Source organism: Hippocampus zosterae, chromosome 13, assembly GCF_025434085.1.
Source record: "Hippocampus zosterae strain Florida chromosome 13, ASM2543408v3, whole genome shotgun sequence".
In the NCBI taxonomy this organism is placed as follows: Eukaryota; Metazoa; Chordata; class Actinopteri; order Syngnathiformes; family Syngnathidae; genus Hippocampus; species Hippocampus zosterae.
This window is the reverse complement of record NC_067463.1, coordinates 7615913-7641748: the sequence shown is the minus strand read 5'-3', so window position 1 is coordinate 7641748 and position 25836 is coordinate 7615913. Positions and strand designations below refer to the sequence as shown.

At 45.6% G+C, this 25836-nt stretch overlaps 2 protein-coding genes across 4 annotated transcripts; one reads left to right on the top strand and one right to left on the bottom strand.

Moving 5' to 3' along the window:
• Window positions 1–1366: 1366 nt before the first annotated feature.
• On the top strand, window positions 1367–21256 carry acsl1a (acyl-CoA synthetase long chain family member 1a). 3 transcript variants are annotated; one of them, XM_052084713.1, is made up of 21 exons: window positions 1367–1443; window positions 9520–9727; window positions 10890–11004; window positions 11085–11149; window positions 11238–11339; window positions 12243–12342; window positions 12425–12600; window positions 12954–12986; window positions 13223–13274; window positions 13368–13441; window positions 13817–13894; window positions 14215–14349; window positions 14447–14581; window positions 14759–14854; window positions 14931–15003; window positions 15104–15192; window positions 19712–19828; window positions 19910–20053; window positions 20125–20226; window positions 20340–20411; window positions 20569–21256. In XM_052084713.1, exons 2-21 carry the CDS (start codon window positions 9533–9535, stop codon window positions 20707–20709), a joined length of 2094 nt encoding a protein of 697 aa, XP_051940673.1. In that variant the 5' UTR covers window positions 1367–1443; window positions 9520–9532; the 3' UTR covers window positions 20710–21256. The 3 variants fall into 3 exon arrangements, with proteins under 3 accessions (XP_051940673.1, XP_051940672.1, XP_051940671.1); XM_052084712.1 differs by lacking the exons at window positions 1367–1443; window positions 13817–13894 and adding exons at window positions 8099–8185; window positions 13677–13754; XM_052084711.1 differs by lacking the exon at window positions 1367–1443 and adding an exon at window positions 8101–8185.
• On the bottom strand, window positions 20782–25836 carry primpol (primase and polymerase (DNA-directed)). Its single transcript, XM_052084717.1, has 13 exons — window positions 25460–25836; window positions 25278–25372; window positions 24448–24586; window positions 23917–24064; window positions 23781–23835; window positions 23603–23688; window positions 22902–23064; window positions 22732–22829; window positions 22562–22648; window positions 22166–22274; window positions 22010–22086; window positions 21842–21888; window positions 20782–21499 (listed from the first exon to the last, which is right to left on the bottom strand). Exons 1-13 carry the CDS (start codon window positions 25631–25633, stop codon window positions 21296–21298), a joined length of 1482 nt encoding a protein of 493 aa, XP_051940677.1. The 5' UTR covers window positions 25634–25836; the 3' UTR covers window positions 20782–21295.

Genomic DNA, 25836 nt, shown 5'->3' with positions numbered 1-25836 from the left:
TTAATTATTCTTTGTTTGCTTTCCGTTTGTTCCTTCTTCAACGTTAATAGCGATACAACTGTTATGCAAAGCTGTACTTATGGATGGTGCTGTTCGCTGCAGCGGTGGAGAGTTGGTGGGGCATGAAGTATTTCCTCTCCCGGCCTGGGGGGCGTAGCAGAAAATAATTGAGAAGCGCTGGTATAAAGTAATAAAGTAACCACGGACTTGATTACACAATATGGTGAAATAGTTGCTTTTATCACATTCGTACATGACAGAAATGCTGACTGGAGAATCTCGGTGGAAGTCTCCATGCAGGCTGATGGGTGACAGAGGAACCGAGCAATGTGTGTCTCTGTGTGTTGTCTGGCGCTGCTTCGTGACCCGCGGTGACCCCTTGCCCCGCATTCACCCCCAACACACACGCTCGTAATTCTTTGGCTCGGCGCGCCACCCTCAGGCTCAAGAGAGTCACTTCACACAGCCCTGTTTGAGCCCTCGACAGAAAATTGGCATCAGATAAATGCCTCAATGGCTTTATGGAAAATCACGTGAGCATTTATTCCATATCAAAGCTCTCCAATAATTGCTCAAACAAAATTTCCTCATCAGTAACATTTAGTTGTCCTCTTCTGGTTCCTTCCTGATTCTTTCCTCCTTCCTTGTTGTGGTTGTAGTTGGACTCCGCCAAAGTGTGTGCCGATGTTGGGTATTGGGCCTTCGGTCAAACTCAGACAAGTCCTACATCAAGCCTCTACATCTACAGGTTCATCTATGTGATTGACAGATAACACTTGAAGAATCTGCACATGAACATCCTTGCCATGAGGTCCAAGAGGACACCTGACCTATGATGTATGATGTTTTCATCGCTCAAAACGGTTCCGCTTTATCAAATATTTTGGTTACCAATAGTCAATTCAGAGTTAAAATAACAGAAGTCTCATTCAGGGCGATGCAGTTCACTTCTACATTCTTGTAGAAGTGCTGCCACAATAAGGAACATTTTGACATACGAATCTTCTGTCGGTGTTATTTTTTTTACCGCGACCGATGTGATTTTGCTATGTAGCCTGTCAAAAATGTGTTGTAAGTCAACTTAATTCGTAAACAGCATTTTGTATTTTGCGGACGATGGGAAGGGTCGCGTGTTTTGCAAGAGGGAATGCAAAGTTTAAGGGATACAAACTGAAGCACACAGCAAAAGCACAAACATGAAAAGTTTATGGGCAAGTTTATCAAAGGTGATCATTCGAAACGGTGCATATCATTTGAACGTCGAGTGAAGGCGTGCCAGCAACTGGAACGCCTAATAACAAATCCGACCAATAGCAGCTCTACTGTCAAGTTTCAAGGAAGCACGTGAAGTAACGCGGCCTCTGATTGGCTGTTTTTGCAACTGCGATTTTCACAACAGTACGTTTGGTCTTCTTTCGGAAGTGTCACTCTTGTCTGTCACAGGTCAGTACCAATTTATTTTCCCACTACGCTCAACGTTACCCGTTTTGTTTTAAAATTTACGTTGCTCAAGTACGCGTTGTAGTCTGCACCGGAACTATGTTATGTTAAAAAGTCTGCTTTGCTTTGTTTACATGAAAATGCCGTTCTTGTTGATTTGAGTAAACGTTCCATGACGGCGTACGCATTTAGAAATCACCACGACACATTAAGCACCGCGTGGAATTTAATCTAGTCGAGGAAGAGTTGGATGACCACGCATGTATGAATTACGATTCCTTCGCCAGTAAATTCCACAAGTTTTCTGATAGCGCTTATCAAATGATGAACAGTTGAATGTGGCTCGCTCTGTGTCGGGCGAGCCCGGTTGTCAAGCAACCGTACAAATAAAAGACCGCAACATCCTCGCTATTGGTCATGTAAATCCACTTAAAAAACTAAAATGACAACAGTGTAAGGCATATTGGCAGCTGGAGTGGTTACCAGTATCACGTACGTCCAATTCAAATGGCTGCAGAGGGTTGGAATAACTTCACAATGACATAACGCGTCTGGCAAACGTGGAAGAATTTTTTTAAATTCCAGAATAAGAAACACTTTTTATGTAAAAACACCGAGCCCGGTTGTCCAGTGGTTAGCACGTCGGCTTCACAGCGCAGAGGTACCGGGTTCGATTGCAGCTCCGGCCTCACTGTGTGGAGTTTGCATGTTCTCCGCGAGCCTGCGTGGGTTTTCTCCGGGTGCTCCGGTTTCCTCCCACATTCTAAAAACATGCGTGGCAGGCTGATTGAACACTCTAAATTGTCCCTAGGTGTGAGTGTTGGCGCGGATGGTTGTTCGTCTCTATGTGCCCTGCGATTGGCTGGCAACCGATTCAGGGTGTCCCCCGCCTACTGCCCGAAGACGGCTGGGATAGGCTCCAGCGCCCCCCGCGACCCTAGTGAGGATCAAGCGGTTCGGAAAATGGATGTAAAAACACGTATGCAATACAGTAGCAACACAATGTATTAAGACACTTGTTTTAACTTAGGAAGCTTTGATTGTCATTGTGCAGGTAAACAAAAGTGGGATGCAACTCCTGCTTTATGTTTCAAAAATGAAAACTAAGAAAATCGTAAACAAAGAAGCAATATAAATTTTCTACACAGTGGTAATTGAGTCAAGGATATTGAATGTGCGAAGTAAACAGAACTTGGAAATAATCCCATAATGACACTCATATTTTGTGTGTTCTGTGATGTTTGTAATTGCGAGTAGCAAGAATATCTATTAGGTGTATTGTGATTTTAGTGCATTGTTGGGCTATGGGAAGAAGCTATGTCTGAGTTTTGCTTCATCGGGTCCTGATGCGCCTGCTGGAGGGAAAACAGGTCGGGGGGGCCGGGGGGGGTGGTTGGTGTCACCTGTGATGGAAATGCTGTCCTGATATCCTTATCTACGGAGTCCCTTGAGGTGACATGGCAAAAATAAATAACATCGCAAACATTGCAAGATAATGCAATTATTGCGTATTTGCGAGGACATGCAATGTTTTTTTTTTCTTACATGTCACCTTAAGGGCTCCGTACTTATCAAATGTTAACGCCAGCATGGTCAGAGCTCATCTGCGGAGTTTGAAAAAAGTACTAAGCCTATTTTAACAAATCAAGGGGTAGAAAGTCATCTTATATGTTTTCAAAAGTAAAATTTCATCAAAGATACAAATACTCAAGTATACACAGCTTTAAAAAAATAACTTACCGTTACAATGCAAACAAACTATTTTTCTGTTTTGTTACTTTCCATCCCTGTACATGCTCAGCGGCAATTATCTTGGTTTGATTTTAATTCTGTGCATGACACTGAAACATATGGCCTTGGCTTAAAAACGCCATGGTTGTTGTTTATGTTGCACTTGATGTCCGTTGGCTTGATTAGACTTCATGTGAAGCTTAACTTTTGTAAACCACATCAAACTTTGGGTGTCCAAAGTATTTTGAAGTCAGTAGGGTATCCGCTAGATAAGATTTTATTCTAGGCTATTATCATGACCAGGCTTTATATTAAGATAGCTATCCGCTAAATATTCTTTACGCAAGTGATTTGTAGCTTCTTGAGACTTAATACTTACCGGTAGTTGTCTTTTGGATGAGACAATGCTAAGCTAAGTGGCTAATGGCTTGATTCGAGTTGGCTCGTTGTGACCTTATCCTTTGATAAGTTCCTGGTACCCGAAGATGACTTTATGTTCTCCTGCAGATAAGACTTCATGCTAGATGTTGTGGGTGGGATGAGCTGTGAGTAAGTTCAAAGCATTTTTTGGAGAGAGGCGCCGTGAATTTAACAGCAGAACAAAGCATGTTTTCATTCGTGTGGAACAAACGTGTCCAATTGAATGTAACATGGAAAAGGCGGGCACCGGCGGGTTAACAAGATCGGATCGTACTTCTGTGGAATACAGACATTGCTTTCAACAGAAGTAAAAGAGAGGGTCACTTTGTGGCTGTTGTGAAAGCGCTATATAAATCAGCATGTATTGTATTGTATTGTTGTGTGGCTATCTGCAAACACCCGCTCTTGGTTTTGACACGCTATGATCACATTCAGACCTAGCAGTAGGGAACAGGAGCGGTGGCGCAGGGCTGGAATTTTTTTTAGCCTGAAAATAGAAAAGTAACCTTAATTGAATTGAAAGGAATCATGTGACGGCGTCTCAATGGAGAGTGGCGCATTCAGCTTGACTTGATCATCAGTCCACAGAAGTGATTCCGTTTCTTGTTTTGAGCACCAACTCTGTTTGTCTGTTGGGAGTTTGCGCAGTGTACGTTTCTCCCTGTTTTGCGGACATTTCTATGCATTACACTGCAACATATGGCCTTGGCTTAAAAACGCCATGGTTGTTGTTTTAAGTGGATTAGTAGGAACAGGGACATTTCCAGATGACTTGTGTGTACAAAGATGTACAGTATTAGGGCAATAGTAAAAAGAAGAAAAAAAAAATTAAGATTTACATCAGCATCTTTTGAGAATAAGTCTTATATGGTAAACACTTTACATTGGGGGTTGTGCTGAGCGTTTGATTTGATTTGAAGTACCAAGAACTAAACTGAGGCTCAGAGGGGATGGAGCCTTTTCTGTTGCTGGTCCCTCTCTCTGGAACGACCTCCCACTGAACATTCGGCAAGCCTCCTCGCTGCCCATCTTCAAAGCCCTCCTCAAAACTCACTTGTATTCTTTGGCGTTCGACTCAGCATGACTTGGATTTGTTCTTGATTTTACTGCTTGGTGCTTTCGACCGCCTTTATTACCGATTCGTCTTACTGTTTATTGTGTATGTTAAATCGCTCCACGTACAGCAGTTTGTATGCAGCGATGGCTGTTTGAAAGTGCTCTATAAATACTCTTGACTTGGCTTGACTTGATTTGACCAAGTAAACAAACAAAAGATTGAAGTCATATTTTTCAATGTGAATATATTTGCGACAGTAGTTTATTAATTTATTTATTCTTTTAGGATGAAAGTCATATTTTCAAAACAAAAAGTTATATATTTGTATGTTTCAGGGTTTTTTTTTTCAATAAAAATGTTGGATGGGTGTTGTTTTGTTTTCCAACAGATCTGTATCCCTTTCATAGGACGTCAATTAGATGCAAATTTTTTGATTTGCAGTCCTGGTCCCTAACCCCCGTGATTGGCAACTGAATATTTTCCAGATTCGTATTCATACATTTTCGAGGGAAGTTAAATATTTCAGATGTATTTCTCGGATGATATTTTTGAGGGAAAAAGGATTAAAGTCATGTATTTTACAGAAACAAAGTCATCCTTAATTTTCAAGCTAATTTTACTTTTATATGAAAGCATAAAAAGCAAGACTTCATTTTGTTTTTCGTTTGTATTTTCTTTTGTTCTTTTGATTACGGCAAAAATACATTTTGTACAATACTGGATATTTATATCTGAGACCCGCAAGCCAAACTCAACAGACCATATCCAGAAATGCTTCAAGCAAATTTGAGGAATTTTCCACTGTAAAGTGGCATTGCTGTCTCTGTGACCTCTATCGGCAGGTCATGTGCACTGATGCTGTGTTGGGAGCAAATGACGAGTGCACGCCCTTTGCCCCAGTTTACAAATCTCGTCCTCCCCCCTCCACTCCATACGCCAAGTGTCTTTCTCCTCTCTGGCCATGTGAGGTGTACAATTTCATGTCGGGGGTCAAGATCCGTAGCGTGAGCACACCCACCGCCAGTGAGAACTGTTGCCGCTGCCTCCGAGCTGACGTGTAGTGACACCATTTTCTGCTTCTTTTCTCCATGCTGCATATGACACATGGCATATGATATGATATTTCGAGTCAACAAGCAGGATGAGGATTCACGGAGCGCAAGGCGTCAAACTGGCTTTCACAACATCTTTATATTAGACTGACAGGATAACGTGGGCTGAAGTCAGAATTTAGAGTGTTCAATCCGCCTGCCATGCATGTTTTTGGAATGTGGGAGGAAACCGGCGCACCCGGAGAAAACCCACGCAGCCCGGGGAGAACATGCCGACTCCACACAGGGAGGCCGCAGCTGGAATTGAATCCGGTACCTGTGTACTCGGAAGTCGACGTGCGAACCACTGGACTACCGGGCCGCCCCCTAACAATTTACCAAGGCTTAAAACCACAGTTTGAGTGATTTGTGCCGCTCTCCATCCAAATATAATCGATTCCTCAGCAAAGCTTTTGGGATGGCTACCATATAGCATTGTAAGCTAACTATAAGTGGCATTTTTGCTCCTGCCAACTCCTGTAGCACGGCTCTCTTCTCTTATTCCCCAAACAGCATTTTACTGGACCATAAGTATTTCTTGCACTGAACTGAGCCAAAACGGACATTTCTGCCAACCAAACCACGGCTCTGACGCCCTGGCTATGGTAAATGTCAGCGGCTTGTGGTCCACGATGGCCTTTAAGTGACGGGTGGCGAGGAAAAATTCTAGGAGCTCCTTGTCAAAGGTGCTGTACATCCTGTCGCTGCTGAAGAAGGCCAGTCGTTGCCAGGCCCCGCCCACTCACTCCTCTGACTGCAAGGAGTCTGTCGTGAGAGCGACTGGGCATTGGGCGATTGGTGCGCCGGCAGCGCTGCATTGACCAACGCAGCCTTGGCAGAGTTGAAAGCTTGGTTCATCCCACGGGAGCAGTCCACCTCATCCTTGGGCTCACAGAGCCTTATTCAAGAGCCACATGATATGACTTGCGTGGCTAATGAAATGCTTATAAAAGTTCGCCATGCTCAAGAACTCACCGCAGTGTACTGACTGCTGTGAGTCATTCAAAACATTCTGGCATGCTGCAAATGGACTCGGGCCGTAGTTCAAACCCCGCCTACCCTGTGACCGCCTGCGTGATACAGTACTAGCTGTCAAACAGACCCGTTATGACAGTGTTTTAATATCGCAACTTCCTGTGTGTGTTTTGAAATGTGTGTTTGCACATGAGTTGAGTCCATCTTCATGTTGCGTTGTTTCCTATGACGCCGCTGCCCCAATGCCCCTTCCCCTCCACTGGTCCAGACTGTGGGTGGGTGGGGTTTTGGGGTCGGGGGTGGTGGTCTATGGGGTGACCTGCAAAGGCGATCTGTCATTGGCTCGCCGTCCTCCCAGGCCAAGTATGGAGAGTGGAGGTGTTGTTGGTTGGCAAAGTAACTTTTGCCTCCAATAACGCTCAGCCAAGTATGATATTGCTGGCCCGTGCTTGCAACTGTACAGTCGGTCAGGGTACAAAGACAAACTGACCTTCAAAAAAAAACAAAACATTGTGTACACATTCTGAGACCTCAGAAATCCATTTTTTTTTCAGACGAAATTCCCAAATGTGAATGGATACGTTTTACAAATGTCCTTCATCCTTGGATATTTATCAACCAATTCCCACAATTCCTTACATTGAGCTGGCCTCATCTTCTCCGTAATCTTGAGCAATATTAGATGCTCTTGGCAGAGGATCAAGAATATGCTCCAGCATATTGTTATCAGTCTACGTGTTGCTCATTTGGATTCAAATAGGCGTTGCTTCAAGGGTAACTTCACAGCTGATGTTTGTTAGCCTGTCTTCTATTTCCCAATAATAATTAGCATTGAGCTAGTGGGCCTTTAAGGAAAAGTTATATGGTTTGAAATAGATGCCGTGTAATTATTTTGTAAACTTCAGCTGGGGGATGGCAACCGAGGGCTTGTAGCCTCTTACAGCTGGCAAGTCAAAAAAGGATTTGCCCCCCGCCCCTCAGACGCACACACAAAACTCGTAAGATGGGTCACTTGTATCTCAAGGCACTTCACTTTTCCCCTTTTGTGCAGGGATTGTCTCAGGCTTGACCTTGTTGGCATTTAAGAGGTCAAAGGCCATCAACGGTAATTTGGAGTACACGTCAACTGAGTGACTTCAATTGTGTTGTCAGAGCAAAGCCAACAACAACAACAACAAAAATGTTGGATGGAGCTCTCCAGAATGAGAAAGAAATCCATCTTGTGCCCCTCTTTTGGAAGGTTGAGCAGTGACGTTGGTCGCACGTGTGTGTGTGTGTGTGTGTCTGTGTGTGTGTGTGTGCGCGTGTGTTCCTGCCTCAGAGGAGGAGTGAGGGGCGGCGTGTTTGTGCTATTCATAGTGCGAGAAGAGAACCTCCGAAGTCTTTTAGAAGTCACAGAGTCCTTCCTCGTAGAAAGCCCCTCGCTTCTGGAAAGACTTTCTCTCGCTCATTCACGGCACCTTTTGAACCCGTGAGTACGGTGATTTGACGTTGTTGCTGAATTTAAGTGCATGTCAGCACCCTGTTAGGTCTCATCGGACTCGTCTTGGTCACGTTTATTTTTGAATTGTCCTAAATATAACGCACGTACGACTTTTTGGTCTAGAGGTGAATAAAGGATGTTAGTGGTGAATTCATTTATGATTGAACAAAAAAGATGATGAATGTTATTCCCCCCCCCCCCCCAAAGTCCCCCCGTTCCCCCTCCAAGCATGCACTGGCCCCACTGGTCACGATATCAGCATTTAATTATAGAAGTAGGTGAGAAGTCAATTGTGTCGACCGCGGCTGTTCATTTACCTGTTGGCGTATGACGTAAGTGGATACCCGTCAAAAGTTTGGGCTCCATGAGACGTATCCTTATTTTGGAAATTCTGTTAGGATAACATTAAAACCCTTTTCGTGCACCCTGTAACACAATAATATAAGCTGTCCACTGTTGTAACCGCTGACCCTGAAAGGGTTCAATTAATCAGAAATACAGGATGGATATTTTTTTTCATGTTTAAAAACAATGTTTTCTTTGCAACATTTGAGTGTTTATCGAGTGCCCCCAATTTGGTGCTGGGCGTTGTTTTGATTTTGGACGATACTGATTCCAGTTCCTTGATTTTGGTTCAAGGTCCTCACGATACTCAATTCTGATTCTTACATTTAAAAAAATGCATGGTTTAAATGAGTCATTTTGGGAATGAAATCCATTTTTGAACATCTCCACCTTTTCATTTAAAAAACTTTAAAAATTTCTATCAATTTCTCACTAATTTCTCAATTTTTTTACCAATATATTAATATCAAACTTATGAAATGGAATTTTTCTCAAGAGAGCTTTATTTTTGAGAACATCAATACCATTTAATTATGCAAGGAAAATCTTGGCAGTCTAATGAAATCATGTTTACCTGTGGCTCATCTAATTTGCGTCAGGAATGAGACGTGCCCTATAAACTGCAGTTCCAAGTGTAGTATAAGACTTGCGACTGGTATCATAATGTGGTGATTTCTGAGCAATGCTTCCTTCGGTAGACATTTTGTGCACATGCTCGTGTTATCATTGAAATTTTAAAACCGTAAAGCAAAAGGTGAGGAGCTGCCCAAGAGCAAATCGCATGGCCCAGCCGTACGACGTTGACTCGAGATCATGGCGACCATTCATTCCATCAGTGACGTTATTCCACCGAGATACATTTGCTTCAGAGTCGCAGTTTGATTTGGAAAATATCCACATTGCTTTCGGAACGGTATTCAAATTCTGTCAAGGCGCTGAATATGCAAATGTTTCTCCTCTCTTGTCTCTAACTGCAGTCGCACAACAAGCATGCAGGCTCAGGAAGTCCTGAGACAGCTGCGGCTTCCAGAGCTGGACGACCTGCGCCAGTACATTCGCGGACTCCACGCTAACACGCTTTTGGGCATGGGCGCCGTTGCCGCCTTCACCACCTACTGGTTCTCCACCCGGCCGCGAGCCCTCCAGCCGCCGTGCGACCTCACCATGCAGTCGGTGGTCATGCAAGTATGGCGTCTCTTTTTTCTCCCAGCATGCGGAAGGACTTACAACTTTCATTCTAGGTGGCACAACGACCACAGAGATGTCAAAATTGAGCGACCGACAACTAATTCCCGATCAATTTTAATTCGAGGGCTATTTTAAGAATCACGTCATGGTTCAGAGCCATCGTTGAACTTGGAGCTGTCCAACCGCTCTATTGACAGCCTGTCAATAATTATTCTCTGAGTTCTCTAGTCCGCGAACAGCAGATGGATTATTTTGGTGTTGAATCCAAGTGAGACGTTTACTAACATCGACTTTCACTTTGTGACTAACTTCAAACCCTCTCGTGTGAGATTATTTGTTGATTTGTCGTATTTTGATTGCTAACAAACACCGAATAAAAATAATTGGCTTGTCGGAAACCGCAATTGGGGAAGAAAAAAGTTTTCTGCAAATGAAAATTTAAATCATTCATGCGCAAATGATGATAATCCGATAAACTGTCCACTGTCGTAATTGCTGTCCGTGAAAAGGTTAAAAGTAACTTTTTGTCCAACAGAACGACCGTCGTATGAGTTAGAATAGTGAGAATGTACAATTTTTTTTCCCGTAATACTTTCACTCAATGTAAGGTTGAGAAACACGGAGGTAAAAATCTGAAATGGAGGATTTTCCCTCAACTATGATCCTTTTTTAAAAAAAAAAAGTGTTATCATCACTCAGAGTACCGCCGATCTATTTTCTGTAACACTTTCTGTCCTCACCGGCGTCGCGACTCAACTGAAATCGTTCCCACTTTGGGAGTCGAGATTAGAATTGATAAGATTCCGATTCCACTATCGATTCCTCCCTTCGGTGCTATTTCGAATTTGCGAGTATTAAAAGTTGCCCTGTTGTTATATTTGCTTGTAAAAACGTCATCAAAATTTCGACCTTTGGCCGGTGCCGTAAATCATCCGAGCTGTGCTCGTAAGGTCAGTACGCAACGGGCGTCATTCGGCATGCCTGGCATTGAGAAGAGATTCGTTTCCCAAAACGGCAAACGATGCCCCGGTATTGAAACTCGGTATTGAAGCGGTTTTCGATTCCCATCCCTAAGTCGGCTGTACCTCGGAAATAAAACGGCCTTGGCTTGATCCGCGTGGGGCGGTTTTCCAACAGTTCTGGCTTTTCTCTCCATCAGAGTGAAGAACACGCGAGACGGTCGGCGCTCAACAGCAGCGATGAACACATGAGTTACTACCACAGCGATGCGACGACAATGTACGACGGGTTTCTACGAGGGCTCCGAGTGTCAGGTGAGTTGTTTTAGCAGCTGTAAAAGGCACCGATCCTCGTTGAGCCAGTCCGTAAAGATAAGCGCCGCTTCCTCTCCTAGATAACGGACCGTGTTTAGGAGCCAGAAAACCAAACGGGCCTTACGAGTGGCAGACTTACAGAGAGGTGAGGCATCTGCCGTGAGAATGTCATCCAAGACTGAACAAGTCACAGCCCGCACCCAGTGACAGAACTTTGTCTTTGTGCGGCACAGGTTGCGGACCGGGCCGAGAACGTGGGCTCCGCCTTGCTTCACAAGGGCCACTCTCAGTCGGGAGACAAGTTCATTGGGATCTTTGCCCAGAATAGACCAGAGGTAACGCGCATCCGCGTCGGTCATGTCGAACGTCACCGCGCGACAGCGGGACCTTCCATTGTCAATCACAAATCGTCGACTAGGTCACATCCAGTTTCTTTCTATCATTGACTTGACTTTGTTCTGCTGAGCGACAAGGACAGAAACAACGGAAAGGGGGCTAATTTTCACAAGACACACAAGCTGACTCTGCGGGATATTCCGTAATTGTGGGGGCTAGGCTTGGCCAACACAAAACGATTGCAACAATTGTCTTGGTTAGGTTGTTGAAGGGGGCGGGGCGCGTGTTACCCTTAACCAATAGAGAAAGCACGCCTTACGTCACCGATTCCAAAAATAGATCATTATTTCAGTATCCATACTTTGTGTTCCGTGACATTTTTTTCTACCGTCAAATGGGTGACTTGGCTCAATGAAATTTGGGAGCCATTGCTTTGGATGAGCTGAAGTCTTATAAGTTTGCAACGTGAACTCTGGATTTTTAAAATTGTATTTTTTTTGTGTGTGTGACATTTGGCTTGGAATTGTAAATTCAGGGGCATTCAAAGTGCTCCGAATTCGCTCCGTACATGTGTGTGAACGATCAAACCCAACGAGGCCTTCTCTGCTGTCCCAAATGTGATCAGAAACACTGACCCACGTTTCCTACTTCAATTCTAATATTCATTTCATAAAATTGTATTCATGGATTTCCGGCAGTCTATTCTCTTCATATCGTCAGCTTTCTCTTGGCTGCACTGCTTCCAGTATGTGCCCGTGGATGTGATATTTTTTTTCCATTTCATTTTTGGATTTGATTTTTTTCTGTCGTGTGCCGCTGTCTACGGACAAAACGACCAGAAGCAAGTCGGGTTTTCTGTCATTATCAAACAACTCATCATGATCATGTTTTCTATTTTTCAGTGGACCATTTCCGAGCTGGCTTGTTACACATACTCCCTCGTAACCGTTCCGCTGTACGACACGCTGGGCGCAGAGGCCATCAGTTTCATCATCGATAAAGGTGCCTTCGCTATCTCTGTGATGTCATCGGGGTGCAGGCGGGGAGGACAACGCCTATTGTCAATTTGCCACACGTTCTCCAGCCGCTATCAGCACGGTGATCTGCGACATGCCCGAAAAAGCCAGTTTGATTCTCGACTGTTTCGACGAGAGAGAGCGAACGGTGAAGACGATCGTGGTGATGGAGCCGTTTGACGGCGAGCTGGTGGCCCGCGGACAAACGTGCGGAGTCGACGTTGTGAGCCTGAAGGCGTTTGAGGTTTGCATATTTGACTGCTGTATTGTCTTTTTGCGCCAAACAAGTTCACATTTGGATATTTGTTTGTTTATCATTTGAATTGGAGATTTCACATCTCATTTAACATGAGTTCAATCAAAGGCAGAGGGGCATCTTGGTTTGCCGCTGAATCTTTAAAAGATAGATTCAAGCTTCTTGGGGGTCTATATTTCTAGCTGAGAGTTGTCAAATGGATGTCTCTGTTTGGAGTGGGGGCGGTCACATGGGAATCTGTTCTTCAATCGGCCAAATACGAAGAAGCCCATTTGTTCAGTTTGGCCATCTGAGATGATGAAGACAATTTTCCCAAGTGTACATTTTCACTGTTTTCGCAGGACTTGGGTAAAGCCAACTACCATGACCCTGTGGTGAGTAGAAGAAAGAAATGTCTCTCTCTCTATCTATCTATCTATCTATCCATCCATCCATCCATCCATCCATCCATCCATCCATCGCAAGCGAGCTAGTTGTCTAGCTGGCCGGCTGGCTCGAGATATATATCCACTTTAAAGGCACACTGATTATCAGCAATCCATTATTGTAACAATGACTAGACTTGGTGCATTTTTAGTTCCGATTTTTTTTGTGTGTAACACGATTACAGCCACCGAAACCAGAGGACCTTGCGCTGATCTGCTTCACATCTGGAACTACAGGTAATTATGGGAAAACTATCCTGTGTAACCGTTTAACTCACTCTATTTTATTATTATTATTTTTAAAGCTTTTAATCTACTTTCTCCTTTCAGGAAACCCGAAGGGTGCAATCCTCACTCATGGAAATGTCATCTCAAACACTGCAGCTTTTCTTAAAATAACAGAGGTAAAGGGGAGAGTGGGGGGGGGGGGGGTAATAATTTTATAGATTATTTTCAAATCCATTCATAGACTCAAAACGTGAGCAAGATAGTATCTGGTTTCTTTCATCTGCTCCTTGACCTCCTCTCCCATGTGTGTCCAGATCATCTGCAGCCAATGCTTTTATAGATTTTTTTTTTTTTTGCCCCCTCCAACCCCCTCCTTCTTCATCCTTACTCTTCTTCTGTGTGTGGCGTCAGGGCAAAATGCAAGCCACTGCCAAAGACGTACACATCTCCTTTCTCCCTTTGGCCCATATGTTAGAGAGAGTGGTGCAGGTATGCCACGCCCCCTTCACTAACCACGAGATGCGCATGTGGTTTGTGTGCGTCTTTTACAGGCGAATGGCATGCTGAGCTGTCGTGATGTTTTCATATCCTATCTCCCCTTAGCGCATATGTTTGAGAGAGTTCTTCAGGTACGCCACTGACTGTTCACTCGGGCATGTTTCATCACGAAAACCAATGTTTAAAATTCAAGCCGTTGTCGTCAGTATGCCAATGTGCGTCCTGGTCACTTATTGCAACAGTGTGGTTGTGTTGAGCACGAATATTCACTGGTTTGGATTCTGACTCTGGATGCTGCAACTTCTGAATTTTGCCCCCTAAGGTTGACACTACTAGCCCAGAAAATGTCCCTGACTGCTTTTTCTTACACCGACTCCAAGCCCATTTCAAGAGCAAGGTTATGACACCTGCCTGAGATGGAACATGAACTGGTTTCAACTTGCTCCATCAGGGCGTCATCCTCATGCAAGGAGCTCGTATCGGATTCTTCCAAGGCGACATTCGGCTCTTGATGGACGACCTGAAAGAACTGCGCCCGACGTTTTTCCCTGTGGTGCCACGTCTCCTAAACCGCATGTTTGACAAGGTCAGCCCACATTTAGGATTTTCTTGTTTTTGAGGGATGGGGGTGGGACTGCGCACTTGGAGCAGAAGGTCGCATGCAAAACTCTTTCTCTTCGCAGATATTTAGCCAAGCCAACACCCGACTAAAAAGATGGATGCTTGATCTGGCTTTCCGGAGGAAGCTTTCAGAGCTGAATAGCGGCGTGGTCAGGAGGGACAGTATCTGGGATAAGCTTATCTTCAAAAAAGTACAGGTAAGTGGCCAAAAATGCTAAACCCTTACTTCAACGTAGGGGCTATGCTCCAGATCAGCCGCGCGAGATGTTAAAGCCACAATACAGAAATACCCGATTTTAAATGCGGTGCATTTTTACAGCATTAGTTGGGTCAACATGGCCTCAGTTGTTCTTCACATTTACTTCCTTCTGCAGGCGAGCTTGGGTGGACGCGTGCGGCTGATGCTTACAGGCGCGGCGCCCGTGTCTCCCACCGTGCTCACTTTCCTACGAGTTGCGCTGGGGTGTCAGGTAGATGCGTAACCACAGCACCACTTGTATTTCGGATTGTTTTCAGTGACGCTCCGAGCGTTCTGCTTTTCCTCAGTTTTACGAAGGCTACGGCCAGACAGAATGCACGGCAGGATGCTCCATGTCCATGCCTGGTGACTGGACAGCTGGTAACGGTTCACCTCTTTCCAAATCTCCCCATCCAGGGAAAGGAAGACGATCGGCTCTCGAGGCAAGTCATTGAAGGGTGCGTGGTGTATTATTTTTCAGGTCACGTCGGACCTCCGTTGCCCTGCAATGCCATCAAACTGGTGGATGTGCCAGACATGAACTACTTAGCAAGCAACAATGAAGGAGAGGTGAGGAGTTCATACGTTTGTTGGGTTCCCAAATACTTTCCATTCCCCTCCTATCATCACTTTTGTCTAAAAAGTATTCAGGGAGAGAGAGCGGTTCAACGCAATCCATTCTTTTTGGCGGTTGAACTTTGATTTGTTCAACTTTCAAAACACTTTCGATTGAGTTTATGAAACAGATTGATTTAAAAAAAACAAAACATTTGCAATCTATCTATTCACGTTGTACATCTATTTTCTGTAAGGCGTGTCATCACTACCCAGTCAGCAAAATTGGTGTGGCCCAGCTCTGGGGCAGACACGGCAAGTACACTCTGCCCACATACCTCAATGAATGCAGTGGCCCACGTCTGGCATCCATGATGTGGGCCGCATTCGGCCCAGATCTGAGCCGCATTGTAAAACCAGATCTGGCCCGACGCCGGGCCAGAACAGGTTGCTCATATCAGCCTGAATTCAACCTCAACTAAGCCACATCTTTCATGAGCCATATTTGACCCACATTAAAAAAAAAAGTCTCAAAACAACTGAGATTTATGGATGAAGCTTTGTAACATGCCGCTCCAAAAATATACCAACTTCATTTGCTCCCTCTAAGTAACACGTTTGGTATTTTAAGTCCAGGTTTATCAAACATGTTCATTTTTGCAAAATAAATTTTATGGGGACTGTATCTTAATTTTAATTGTGTTCAAATATTACACTAAAACCTCCTGGCTAGCTCGCCACTTCACGCAACGTGTACGTAGGACAAAATACTCCAGTGAGCTTTTAGCCACAATCCAAATAATGAGCTACATGTATGTTCACCCCCTCCGTGAGTCGTCACCTTACCGTGGTGGAGGGGTTTGTGTGTCCCAATGATCCTAGAAGCTAAGTTGTCTGGGGCTTTATGCCCCTGGCAGGGTCACCCATGGCAAACAGGTTCTAGGTGAGGGGCCAGACAAAGCACGGCTCAAAGACCCCAATGATGATTACGATAAATGGATCTCGGTTTCCCTTGCCCGGACGCGGGTCACCGGGGCCCCCCTCTGGAGCCAGGCCTGGAGGTGGGGCTCGTTGGCAGGCGCCTGGTGGCCGGGCCTACACCCATGGGGCCCGGCCGGGCACAGCCCGAAGAGGCAATGTGGGTCCCCCTTCCCATGGGCTCACCACCCATGAGAGGGGCCAAAGGGGTCGGGTGCAATGTGAGCTGGGCGGCAGCCAAAGGCGGGGACCCTGGCGGTCCGATCCTCGGCTGCAGAAGCTAGCTCTTGGGACATGGAATGTCACAAGTCTGGCAGGGAAGGAGCCCGAGCTTGTGTGTGAGGCAGAGAATTTCCGACTGGATATAGTCGGACTTGCCTCCACACACAGCCTGGGTTCTGGTACCAGTTCTCTCGAGAGGGGTTGGACTCTCTTCCACTCTGGAGTTGCTCACGGTGAGAGGCGCAGAGCAGGTGTGGGCATACTCATTGCCCCCCGGCTCAGTGCCTGTACATTGGGGTTCACACCGGTAGACGAGAGGGTTGCCTCCCTCCGCCTTCGGGTGGGTGGACGGGCCGTGACTGTTGTTTGTGCATACGCACCCAACAACAGTTCAGCGTACCCACCCTTTTTGGAGTCCTTGGAGGGTGTGCTGGAGAGTACTCCTGCTGGGGACTCCCTTGTTCTGCTGGGGGACTTCAATGCTCACGTGGGCAATGACAGTGAGACCTGGAGGCGCGTGATTGGGAGGAACGGCCCCCCCGATCAGAACCCGAGTGGTGTTTTGTTATTGGACTTCTGTGCTCGTCACGGATTGTCCATAACGAACACCTTGTTCAAACATAAGAGTGTCCATATGTGCACTTGGCACCAGGACACCCTAGGCCGCAGTTCGATGATCGACTTTGTAGTTGTATCATCGGATTTGCGGCCGCATGTTCTGGACACTCGGGTGAAGAGAGGGGCGGAGCTGTCAACTGATCACCACCTGGTGGTGAGTAGGCTCCGATGGTGGGGGAAGATGCCGGTCCGTCCTGGCAGACCCAAACGTATTGTGAGGGTTTGTTGGGAGCGTCTGGCGGAATCCCCTGTCAGAAGGAGTTTCAACTCCCACCTCCGACAGAGCTTTTCCCATGTTCCGGGGGAGGCGGGGGACATTGAGCCCGAGTGGACCATGTTCCGTGCCTCTATTGTTGAGGCGGCCAATCTGAGTTGTGGCCGTAAGGTGGTTGGTGCCTGTCGTGGCGGCAACCCCCGTACTCGCTGGTGGACACCAGCAGTAAGGGATGCCGTCAAGCTGAAGAAGGAGTCCTATCGAGCCTTTATGGCCTGTGGGACCCCAGAGGCAGCTGACGGGTATCGATTGGCCAAGCGGGCCGCGGCTTCGGTGGTCGCCGAGGCAAAAACCCGAGCGTGGGAAGAGTTCGGTGAGGCCATGGAAGCCGACTTCCGGACGGCTTCGAGGAAATTCTGGTCCACCATCCGACGTCTCAGGAGGGGGAAGCAGTGCACCACTAACACTGTGTACAGTGGGGATGGGGCGCTGCTGACTTTGACTCGGGACGTTGTGAACCGGTGGGCAGAGTACTTCGAAGACCTCCTCAACTCCACCAACACGCCTTCCTTGGAGGAAGCAGAGCCTTGGGACTCTGAGGTGGGCTCTCCTATCTCTGTGGTTGAAGTCACCGATGTGGTTAAAAAGCTCCTCGGTGGCAAGGCCCCAGGGGTGGATGAGATCCGCCCGGAGTTCCTCAAGGCTCTGGATGTTGTGGGGCTGTCCTGGTTGACACGCCTCTGCAACATCGCGTGGTCAACAGGGAGAGTGCCTCTTGATTGGCAGACCGGGGTGGTAGTCCCTCTTTTTAAAAAGGGGGACCGGAGGGTGTGTTCCAACTACAGAGGGATCACACTCCTCAGCCTCCCTGGTAAGGTCTATTCAGGGGTGCTGGAGAGGAGGGTCCGTCAGGAAGTCGAGCCTCAGATTGAGGAGGAGCAGTGTGGTTTTCGTCCCAGCCGTGGAACAGTGGACCAGCTCTACACCCTTAGCAGGGTCCTTGAGGGTATGTGGGAATTCGCCCAACCAGTCTACATGTGTTTTGTGGACTTGGAGAAGGCGTTTGACCGTGTCCCTCGGGGAGTTCTGTGGGGGGTGCTTCGTGGGTATGGAGTACCGAACCCCCTGATACGGGCTGTTCGGTCACTATACCACCGATGTCAGAGTTTGGTTCGCATTGCCGGCAGTAAGTCTGAATCGTTTCCAGTGAGGGTAGGACTCCGCCAAGGCTGCCCTTTGTCGCCGATTCTGTTCATAACCTTTATGGACAGAATTTCTAGGCGCAGCCGAAGCGTTGAGGGGGTCCGTTTTGGGGGCCTCAGTATTGCATCCCTGCTTTTTGCAGATGATGTGGTGCTGTTGGCTCCTTCAAACGGGGCTCTCCAACTCTCACTGGAGCGTTTCGCAGCCGAGTGTGAAGTGGTTGGGATGAAAATCAGCACCTCCAAATCTGAAACCATGGTCCTCAGTCGGAAAAGGGTGGAGTGCCCCCTCCGGGTCGGGGAGGAGATCTTACCCCAAGTGGAGGAGTTCAAGTATCTTGGGGTCTTGTTCACGAGTGGGGGTAGGAGGGAGCGGGAGATCGACAGGCGGATCGGTGCAGCGTCTGCTGTGATGCGGACGTTGTATCGGTCTGTCGTGGTGAAGAAGGAGCTGAGCCAAAGGGCGAAGCTCTCAATTTACGGGTCGATGTACGTTCCAACCCTCACCTATAGTCACGAGCTATGGGTCGTGACCGAAAGAACGAGATCCCGGATACAAGCGGCTGAAATGAGTTTTCTCCGCAGGGTGTCCGGGCTCTCCCTTAGAGATAAGGTGAGAAACTCAGTCATCCGGGAGGGGCTCAGAGTCGAGCCGCTTCTCCTCCACATCGAGAGGAGCCAGATGAGGTGGCTTGGGCATCTGATTCGGATGCCTCCTGAGCGCCTCCCCGGTGAGGTGTTCCGGTCATGTCCCACCGGGAGGAGACCCCGAGGAAGACCCAGGACACGCTGGAGAGACTATGTCACCCAGCTTGCCTGGGAACGACTCGGGATCCCCCGGGGAGAGCTGGAAGAAGTAGCTAGGGAGAGGGAAGTCTGGGCTTCCCTGCTAAAGCTGTTGCCCCCGCGACCCGGCCCCGGATAAGCGGTAGATGATGGATGGATGGATGGATGGATGGATGGATGGATGTATGTTCACACTTGGACTCGTATCAAAAGACTTTATTTGGCTTAGGCAGGTGCAACAAGTAAAACACGGGGACAAGTCACGCATGAATGGATTTATCGCGATTTTTGTTTGAAGAATCACTAAGTCTCTAATTGATACTCTTCCCACAAATATTTACGTTTGCCCAGCTCATTCGTTTCATCGATGGTTCCGTTCACTTCAACTGGAATGATTTACTCAAGGCCTTCTCAATCATATATAGGATGCAGAGTTTTTTGACGCTCTTTTGGTCATATCTTATGTCGTGACTGGTAAACATTTAAATGCTGTCCTCTTCCGAACCGTCATTAGGTGTGCGTCAAAGGAGCAAATGTCTTCCTGGGATACCTGGGCGACCCCGGGAAAACGGCGGAGGCCATCGACAAAGACGGATGGCTGCACACGGGGGATATTGGCAAATGGCTTCCAGTAAGTGCAGGACTTTGAGATGAGGGATGATGATGATGACGAAGGTTCCCTTTTATAACGTCTTGCTGCATTTTCTAACAGAACGGCACTTTGAAGATCATCGACAGGAAGAAGCACATCTTCAAGCTGGCTCAAGGAGAATACATTGCCCCGGAGAAAATCGAGAACATTTACAACCGTAGCGACCCGGTGGCCCAGATATTCGTGCACGGTGACAGCTTACAGGTTTGTTGTTCTCCCTCAACATACCAAACGCAATTTGTTTGTTGACTTGAACTTTTGTTGCACTTGTAAAGGCATCCTTGGTGGCCATCGTTGTGCCCGATCCTGACCGTTTACCCATTTGGATCAAAAGACGAGGCATCAGCGGCTCCTACTTGGAGTTGTGCAAGAGCATTGTGAGTTTATTTTGACAACAGAATTCACACAAACTTTATTTTGACAACAACATTACCCAAAACACTCCCGCCCAATTTCTTTGGATGCCAATGTTTGCTGTGATTGACGGCAGGACGTGAAGAACGCCATTTTGGAGGACATCCAGAAGCTGGGCAAAGAAGCTGGACTCAAGTCTTTTGAACAGGTAATCTGTGCAATTTTCAATTGCTGATTGTATTGGATCAGCGTATATTGACATATATTTTTGACAATATTCTGATTGGAGATGTACCAATGTAACTCTTCAACAAGAATGTAGCCTTTCATGTAATCTCCACCCCCCCCCCCCCCCCCCCCCCCAGGTGCGAGACATTGCGTTACACTCAGAGATGTTCACTGTGCAGAACGGCTTGCTGACACCAACGCTCAAGGCAAAGAGGGCACAACTTCAGAGTCATTTTAGAGCGCAGATAGATAAACTTTATGCTGGCATTAAGGTCTAAGCGGATCGAAGTGGAATGTTACACTTGAATGGGAACATGTTTGCCAGGGACAATGCTGACATTTTGGGGGCAGGGGTGGAGCGGCTTTCCTCAACAGGGTACCAAATCGAGTGAGTGCTTGATAATTATCGTAGAAGTGTAAACTGAAGGTCTCAAAATGTGTTCATATAAGTGGATATTTATATCAAATTGTTTCAGATGAATATTTAAATTGTGCTTAGTATTATAATACAGAATTATATTATTGAATGTTGTTTGCATATATTTGCATTCCCCCGTTTCTCAACAATGTCACCTGGTAAGTTTTATGCAAGTGGGGGGTTAGTTAGTTTTTGTGAACGCTTCACTTTGGAGCACAGAAATAAGCAGCATTTTTCATGCTGCCTTTGTCACACAACATGGCTTAAAGGTGACTCGTCATATTTGGAATTGAGACCGTGCCCCTTAAAGCAAATTGCGTGTGTTTAATGTATAAAATAATTTTTGGGGGGCTTGTATTGTGAGAAAAATTGTGACTTGAGATTTCAATAAAGTGCATCAGTAACTTCTCTTGGACGCGCGTCATCTTTTACTGGGAATGGAAATTTTACACGCAGCTGAGCAGCAGCTCGTCGGAGATTTCGCTGCTGCTCATCTCAAAGTCGTCGAGGCAGTCTGAGAATTCTTGGTCATCTTCGGCGTCTCCTCCCCACACGACTGTAGATTCGTGATCCCGACCCGCCTCCTTTGGTTCTTGGCTGGGTTCAATGTTGCCTTCCTCGTCCATCACGAAGGCCTGGTCCTCTTCATCCTGTCGTGGAGCACAGGACAGAACAGGATTGATTTGGCAGATTTTCAATGTGAGAAAGAGACTGGGGTTTTTTTGGGGGGTGGGTTTGAGACGACCGAAAAGGGTTGCACTTTATATCAAGACATGAATTCATTTAAATAAAATACAATTCATCCATCAATGAATGCCACGCAAATTTAAAGGTCTTGTCAGTCCGTCGCTGATCGACGCTCATTTTGCTGACAGAGAAGAAATGCTCATTATCATTACTGTCATTTTAAAATTCAGTTGAGCATCATTGATAAAAATGAATGGCTCTTGGAATCATGTCTTGCTGTTGTCAAAAACGGAACACTTACTAACCTGCATCATGATGTAACTGATGCACATCTCCTGCGGCAATGGGTAACCTGTAACATAATTACAATTTGATTGTGCTTAATATTAATACCGCGATAGCCGCATAATTATCTGTGACCAAAAACAAAGCAATGAAAAAAAATGTGTGTACTGTACTGCCTCGCAACCTACTTGAGGATCTGAAGTTCCTGCATTCAGGATCGTGACATTTCTGGTACCACACTTCCTCTTTGAGATCCACCACGATCCTGCGCACAAAGAACGGACTCGCATTCAAAGCGGTGGCTCGCAGGACGGTGATCGGGGGATGTCAGCGACTCAACGCACATGATGTTGTTGCTTTTGTGAAAGCGGCCCACGTTGTCACACCAGCGGTACTTGGCGATGTCGTAGACCAGCAGCTGTTGGGCAGCAAAGTAGTTCCAGCGCCTGATGCCTGCGAAGAGCAGAGATGGTTGACACAAGGAGGAAAAAATAGACCACATGACAGGCCCGTCTAAAAAATGACAAATAGTGAAACACATTCAGATTCATTAAACATTTTTTAATAAGGCCTATTCCTTTGATGACATTCATTTTGATTGTTACTTATGTAATATTCCAATTTCTTGAGACGGTGAATAGGGAGTTTTCATTATCTTGTAAGCTATACTCAATTTGTAAAGTATTCTGATAATGATCAAGATTAAAAGGGTGAATTATCTTTCCGATCACAACACTTGCTTCCTTGTACGGCATCCCTCCTAACCACCGTCAAAACAAAGTCGTCCACTTCTCGGTGAGGAGACGCGAGGCAGCCCGAAAGCAAGCCTGTCAAATTTTTAAAAAGGACCATTTTGAGTTAATGAAACAAGAACATTGCGACGCCACAGCGAGACTCCCCAAGTCCTCACCTGAATCAGACGGTAAACCCATTTGGCGCTGAACCCCGGTGGTTCGACACGCCCGAGCGTCTGCGCCTTCCCACGTTAGAATTCTCTGGCCTGTGAAGCTGACCGGACACAGCAATAAGAATGCTTGTCGAATGTTGCAGTGGATTTGCTTTTTAGGAAATTCTACATACCTCACGTTACACACTAAAGACGCCAAGAACACACTTTCCTCCGGAGACACACTCTTGCTGAGTTTGGAGATGAATTTATTGTCGTCGGCTAAGGAGAAGGCAGCATTCTTCCCGACCTTGGATGACTTGTAAAGACGGAAATTTCTGTTCTTGGTGTAAACTCCTGTTGGGTGTCATTGAAAGAAAGAAAACACACCAAGGCACATACAAAGACTTACAAGTGGTCAAAGTTAGGACTTGCTTGGTGGTCGTGAGCTTAATAACAAGCAACAGATAGTGAACAATTTTATTGAAAAGCTCTTTACAGGCACTCCCAGTCAAGGTTTATTTATTGTCAAACTAAACATAAAACAAAGACAATTCCACGTGTGGTTCACCAAGCCACACAGTTTTGTCCAATGGAAGTTTGCTAGCTTAATGCTAACTTACGATGCAAAATGCCTTAGACGGGCTAACAAAACCAGCATTTGCGTAGATGGTTTAACACAAACACTGCAGCAACACATGTAGAGTGACAATGTAACAGGACTCACAGGCATATTCTCATTACCGTAATCTGACTGTAGCTTCATTTACATATGTATGCATTTATTATACCGCTTCTCTAGGCCAAGGCACAATGAACGGATGGAATCAAGGCGCAGAAACAAACACACATGACTATACATAGAGAGACCGACAAAACATATGGTGTGTCTTACCGAGATCGACAAACAGAGCAGGGCGTCCGTCCTTGTTTTTCACGTGAAGGAAACTGAGGTCAGTCTCTTGGTTCTGCGTTCGGCTGCTATAAATGAAATTGTGATGAGTGAAAACACGAATAAATCGACCTCATTTCAAAGCCCCTTGTAAATCGTTTCACCAAACTGAAGTACAAACCCTTCTTCATTGCTACCGTCCAGGACAGGTTGAAGAATGGCATGAATGAAAGCACCTAAAGGCAACGACAACATGATTTCATGTCGATGGCAATACAGAACGTGACAAAAGCCGGCGCACTGCCGCAAAAACGCACCGGCGTGAATGTTGTCTTTGAAAGCCGCATTTGGAAGATTGAAGATGAGGTGACGACTGAACTTGTCCTCTGTGCTGGAGTCTAGACTGAGGATGCTTGTTGCACAGCATTCGACACCATAAACGTCCTTCAGCTTTTGACAAACATACTGTCAACAAAAAAAGACACATGCGTTTGGACATTTTAAGAATAATGACAAATACAAACTTGTGGATATGAATAATAAACGCCGGCATATAAAACACAACATATAACATACTTAGTCAGCCTTGTTATCTTTATCAAGTTTTACATTTAAATGTTGGGCATGAATATGAATAAAAATTACAATATGACATTATTATTTTGAATAACAAAATTCTTTACTGAAGCCGCAGAACAATGTAGACTACAGCTTTACTTTTTCAACTCAACTTCAGCCATTAATTAACTTCAACAATAATTTGATTTACCAAGATTTCCATTCGTAATTATTAACCAATATGTTAGTTAATAATTATCAAGGAATTATATGCTCAGAAATAGCCAAACCTGGATCAACATGGCCACCATCTTTTTGCCATCGGCCTCTCTGTTTGAGGGCTTGTGGAACTCCAAGTCGAAGTAGAGTTTGCAAACAGCGCCCTCTGGTATCACCTCGTAGCAGTGCATCAAGGACTGAGTGTATGTCCTGAGTAAGAAATGTCACAAAATAAATAAATATGAAAATAATTGACCAGGATTTGCAGTACAGTGGAATATGAAAATTCAAAGTCACTAAAGGTCATACAATTTGTTTAGCTTAATGCTAATTAAAATACTAAACTCTATAGACAGGACAAACAGTAGCATCTGTGCAAATGTTGCTTGAATGTAAACAATGGAACGACACAGACAATATAACAATACCCATATGTATAGATTCGTTATTTTTTGCGATAGATGAATACACCAACAGTACACCGAGTCACTGTATTATATTGGCCCAAGGCAAAGCTCGCACACAAGAAGCAGCCTTTCCAGCAGCTCCTATTTTTTTGTTGTTCTACTTCCTTTCATAACTTTGCTGCTGTGAATCTGGAATTTCTCCATTGCGAGACTAATAAAGGTATTCTTAATAATGTCAAAGCAAAGAAATGTGTAAAATTTGTTTAATTATCTACATTCTATTTAATCATCCCATTCATGAATGGTTTTATAAAATACATTAAAGGAGTGCGACTTATTTCTTAGTTTTTCAGATTAATCTAGAAATTAGGCAAAAATTTAACACTTTTATTTTGAAACTGTTCCCGGCAGCGTGTCACGGCTGACTTGACTCGTTTTCCAGACTTTATTTGGGGGTGGGGGTCGTTTATTACGGTCACAAATTACATCTTTACCTGTAATAGTGCCACAGTTCACTGTAACTGGTCACCAGGAATATCCTTTGACCCCAGGGCGCATTCTCTTTTTCCAATGCAAAGACATGTACAGGCTGAGGGACAAATGAAGAATACCAATGTTAGGCAGGAAACCCACTGTTTGATGCGGCTGAGACCACCAGAGTGATTCTATACAGTACCTCCTTGCAACTCTGAGCAAAGCCAATAGCAACATTTTGCCGATAGAACAGTTTCCAGACAGAGGAAGGCTGGCAGGGCCAAAGCCGTGGCTTGTAGCGCGGGATCACGGGATTGTGATGGAAGTTCTCGGCCAACTGCTCCACCTTCTTTAGACGCTCGCCCCACTTCTTCATTCTTGGTGGCGTATTTACCCTCCTCTAGGCCTGATACCGTCGCATCTCCAGATGGAACACTGGTGATGACAAGCGACACTTCTTTTCAGCCTTTAATCTGCAAACAGAAATTCTGACTCTCAAAATAGTGACAACAAACGCCGGCCATTTTTGGTTTTAGAGTTTGGCGCGGCTGTAAACGGAAATACGTCATCTTCTATCCA

What these genes read in the sequence shown, in the direction of transcription:
- acsl1a (XM_052084713.1), top strand. Translation starts at nt 9,533, where the DNA reads ATGCAGGCTCAGGAAGTCCTGAGACAGCTGCGGCTTCCAGAGCTGGAC. An exon ending in TGCAGTCGGTGGTCATGCAA is followed by an intron (nt 9,728 to 10,889) that starts GTATGGCGTCTC and finishes TCTCTCCATCAG; the next exon opens with AGTGAAGAACACGCGAGACG. An exon ending in ATATTGGCAAATGGCTTCCA is followed by an intron (nt 19,829 to 19,909) that starts GTAAGTGCAGGA and finishes ATTTTCTAACAG; the next exon opens with AACGGCACTTTGAAGATCAT.
- primpol (XM_052084717.1), bottom strand. Translation starts at nt 25,633, where the DNA reads ATGAAGAAGTGGGGCGAGCGTCTAAAGAAGGTGGAGCAGTTGGCCGAG. An exon ending in GACGGTAGCAATGAAGAAGG is followed by an intron (nt 23,689 to 23,780) that starts GTTTGTACTTCA and finishes TTTCATTTATAG; the next exon opens with CAGCCGAACGCAGAACCAAG. An exon ending in TCAGTTACATCATGATGCAG is followed by an intron (nt 21,500 to 21,841) that starts GTTAGTAAGTGT and finishes GCTCCACGACAG; the next exon opens with GATGAAGAGGACCAGGCCTT.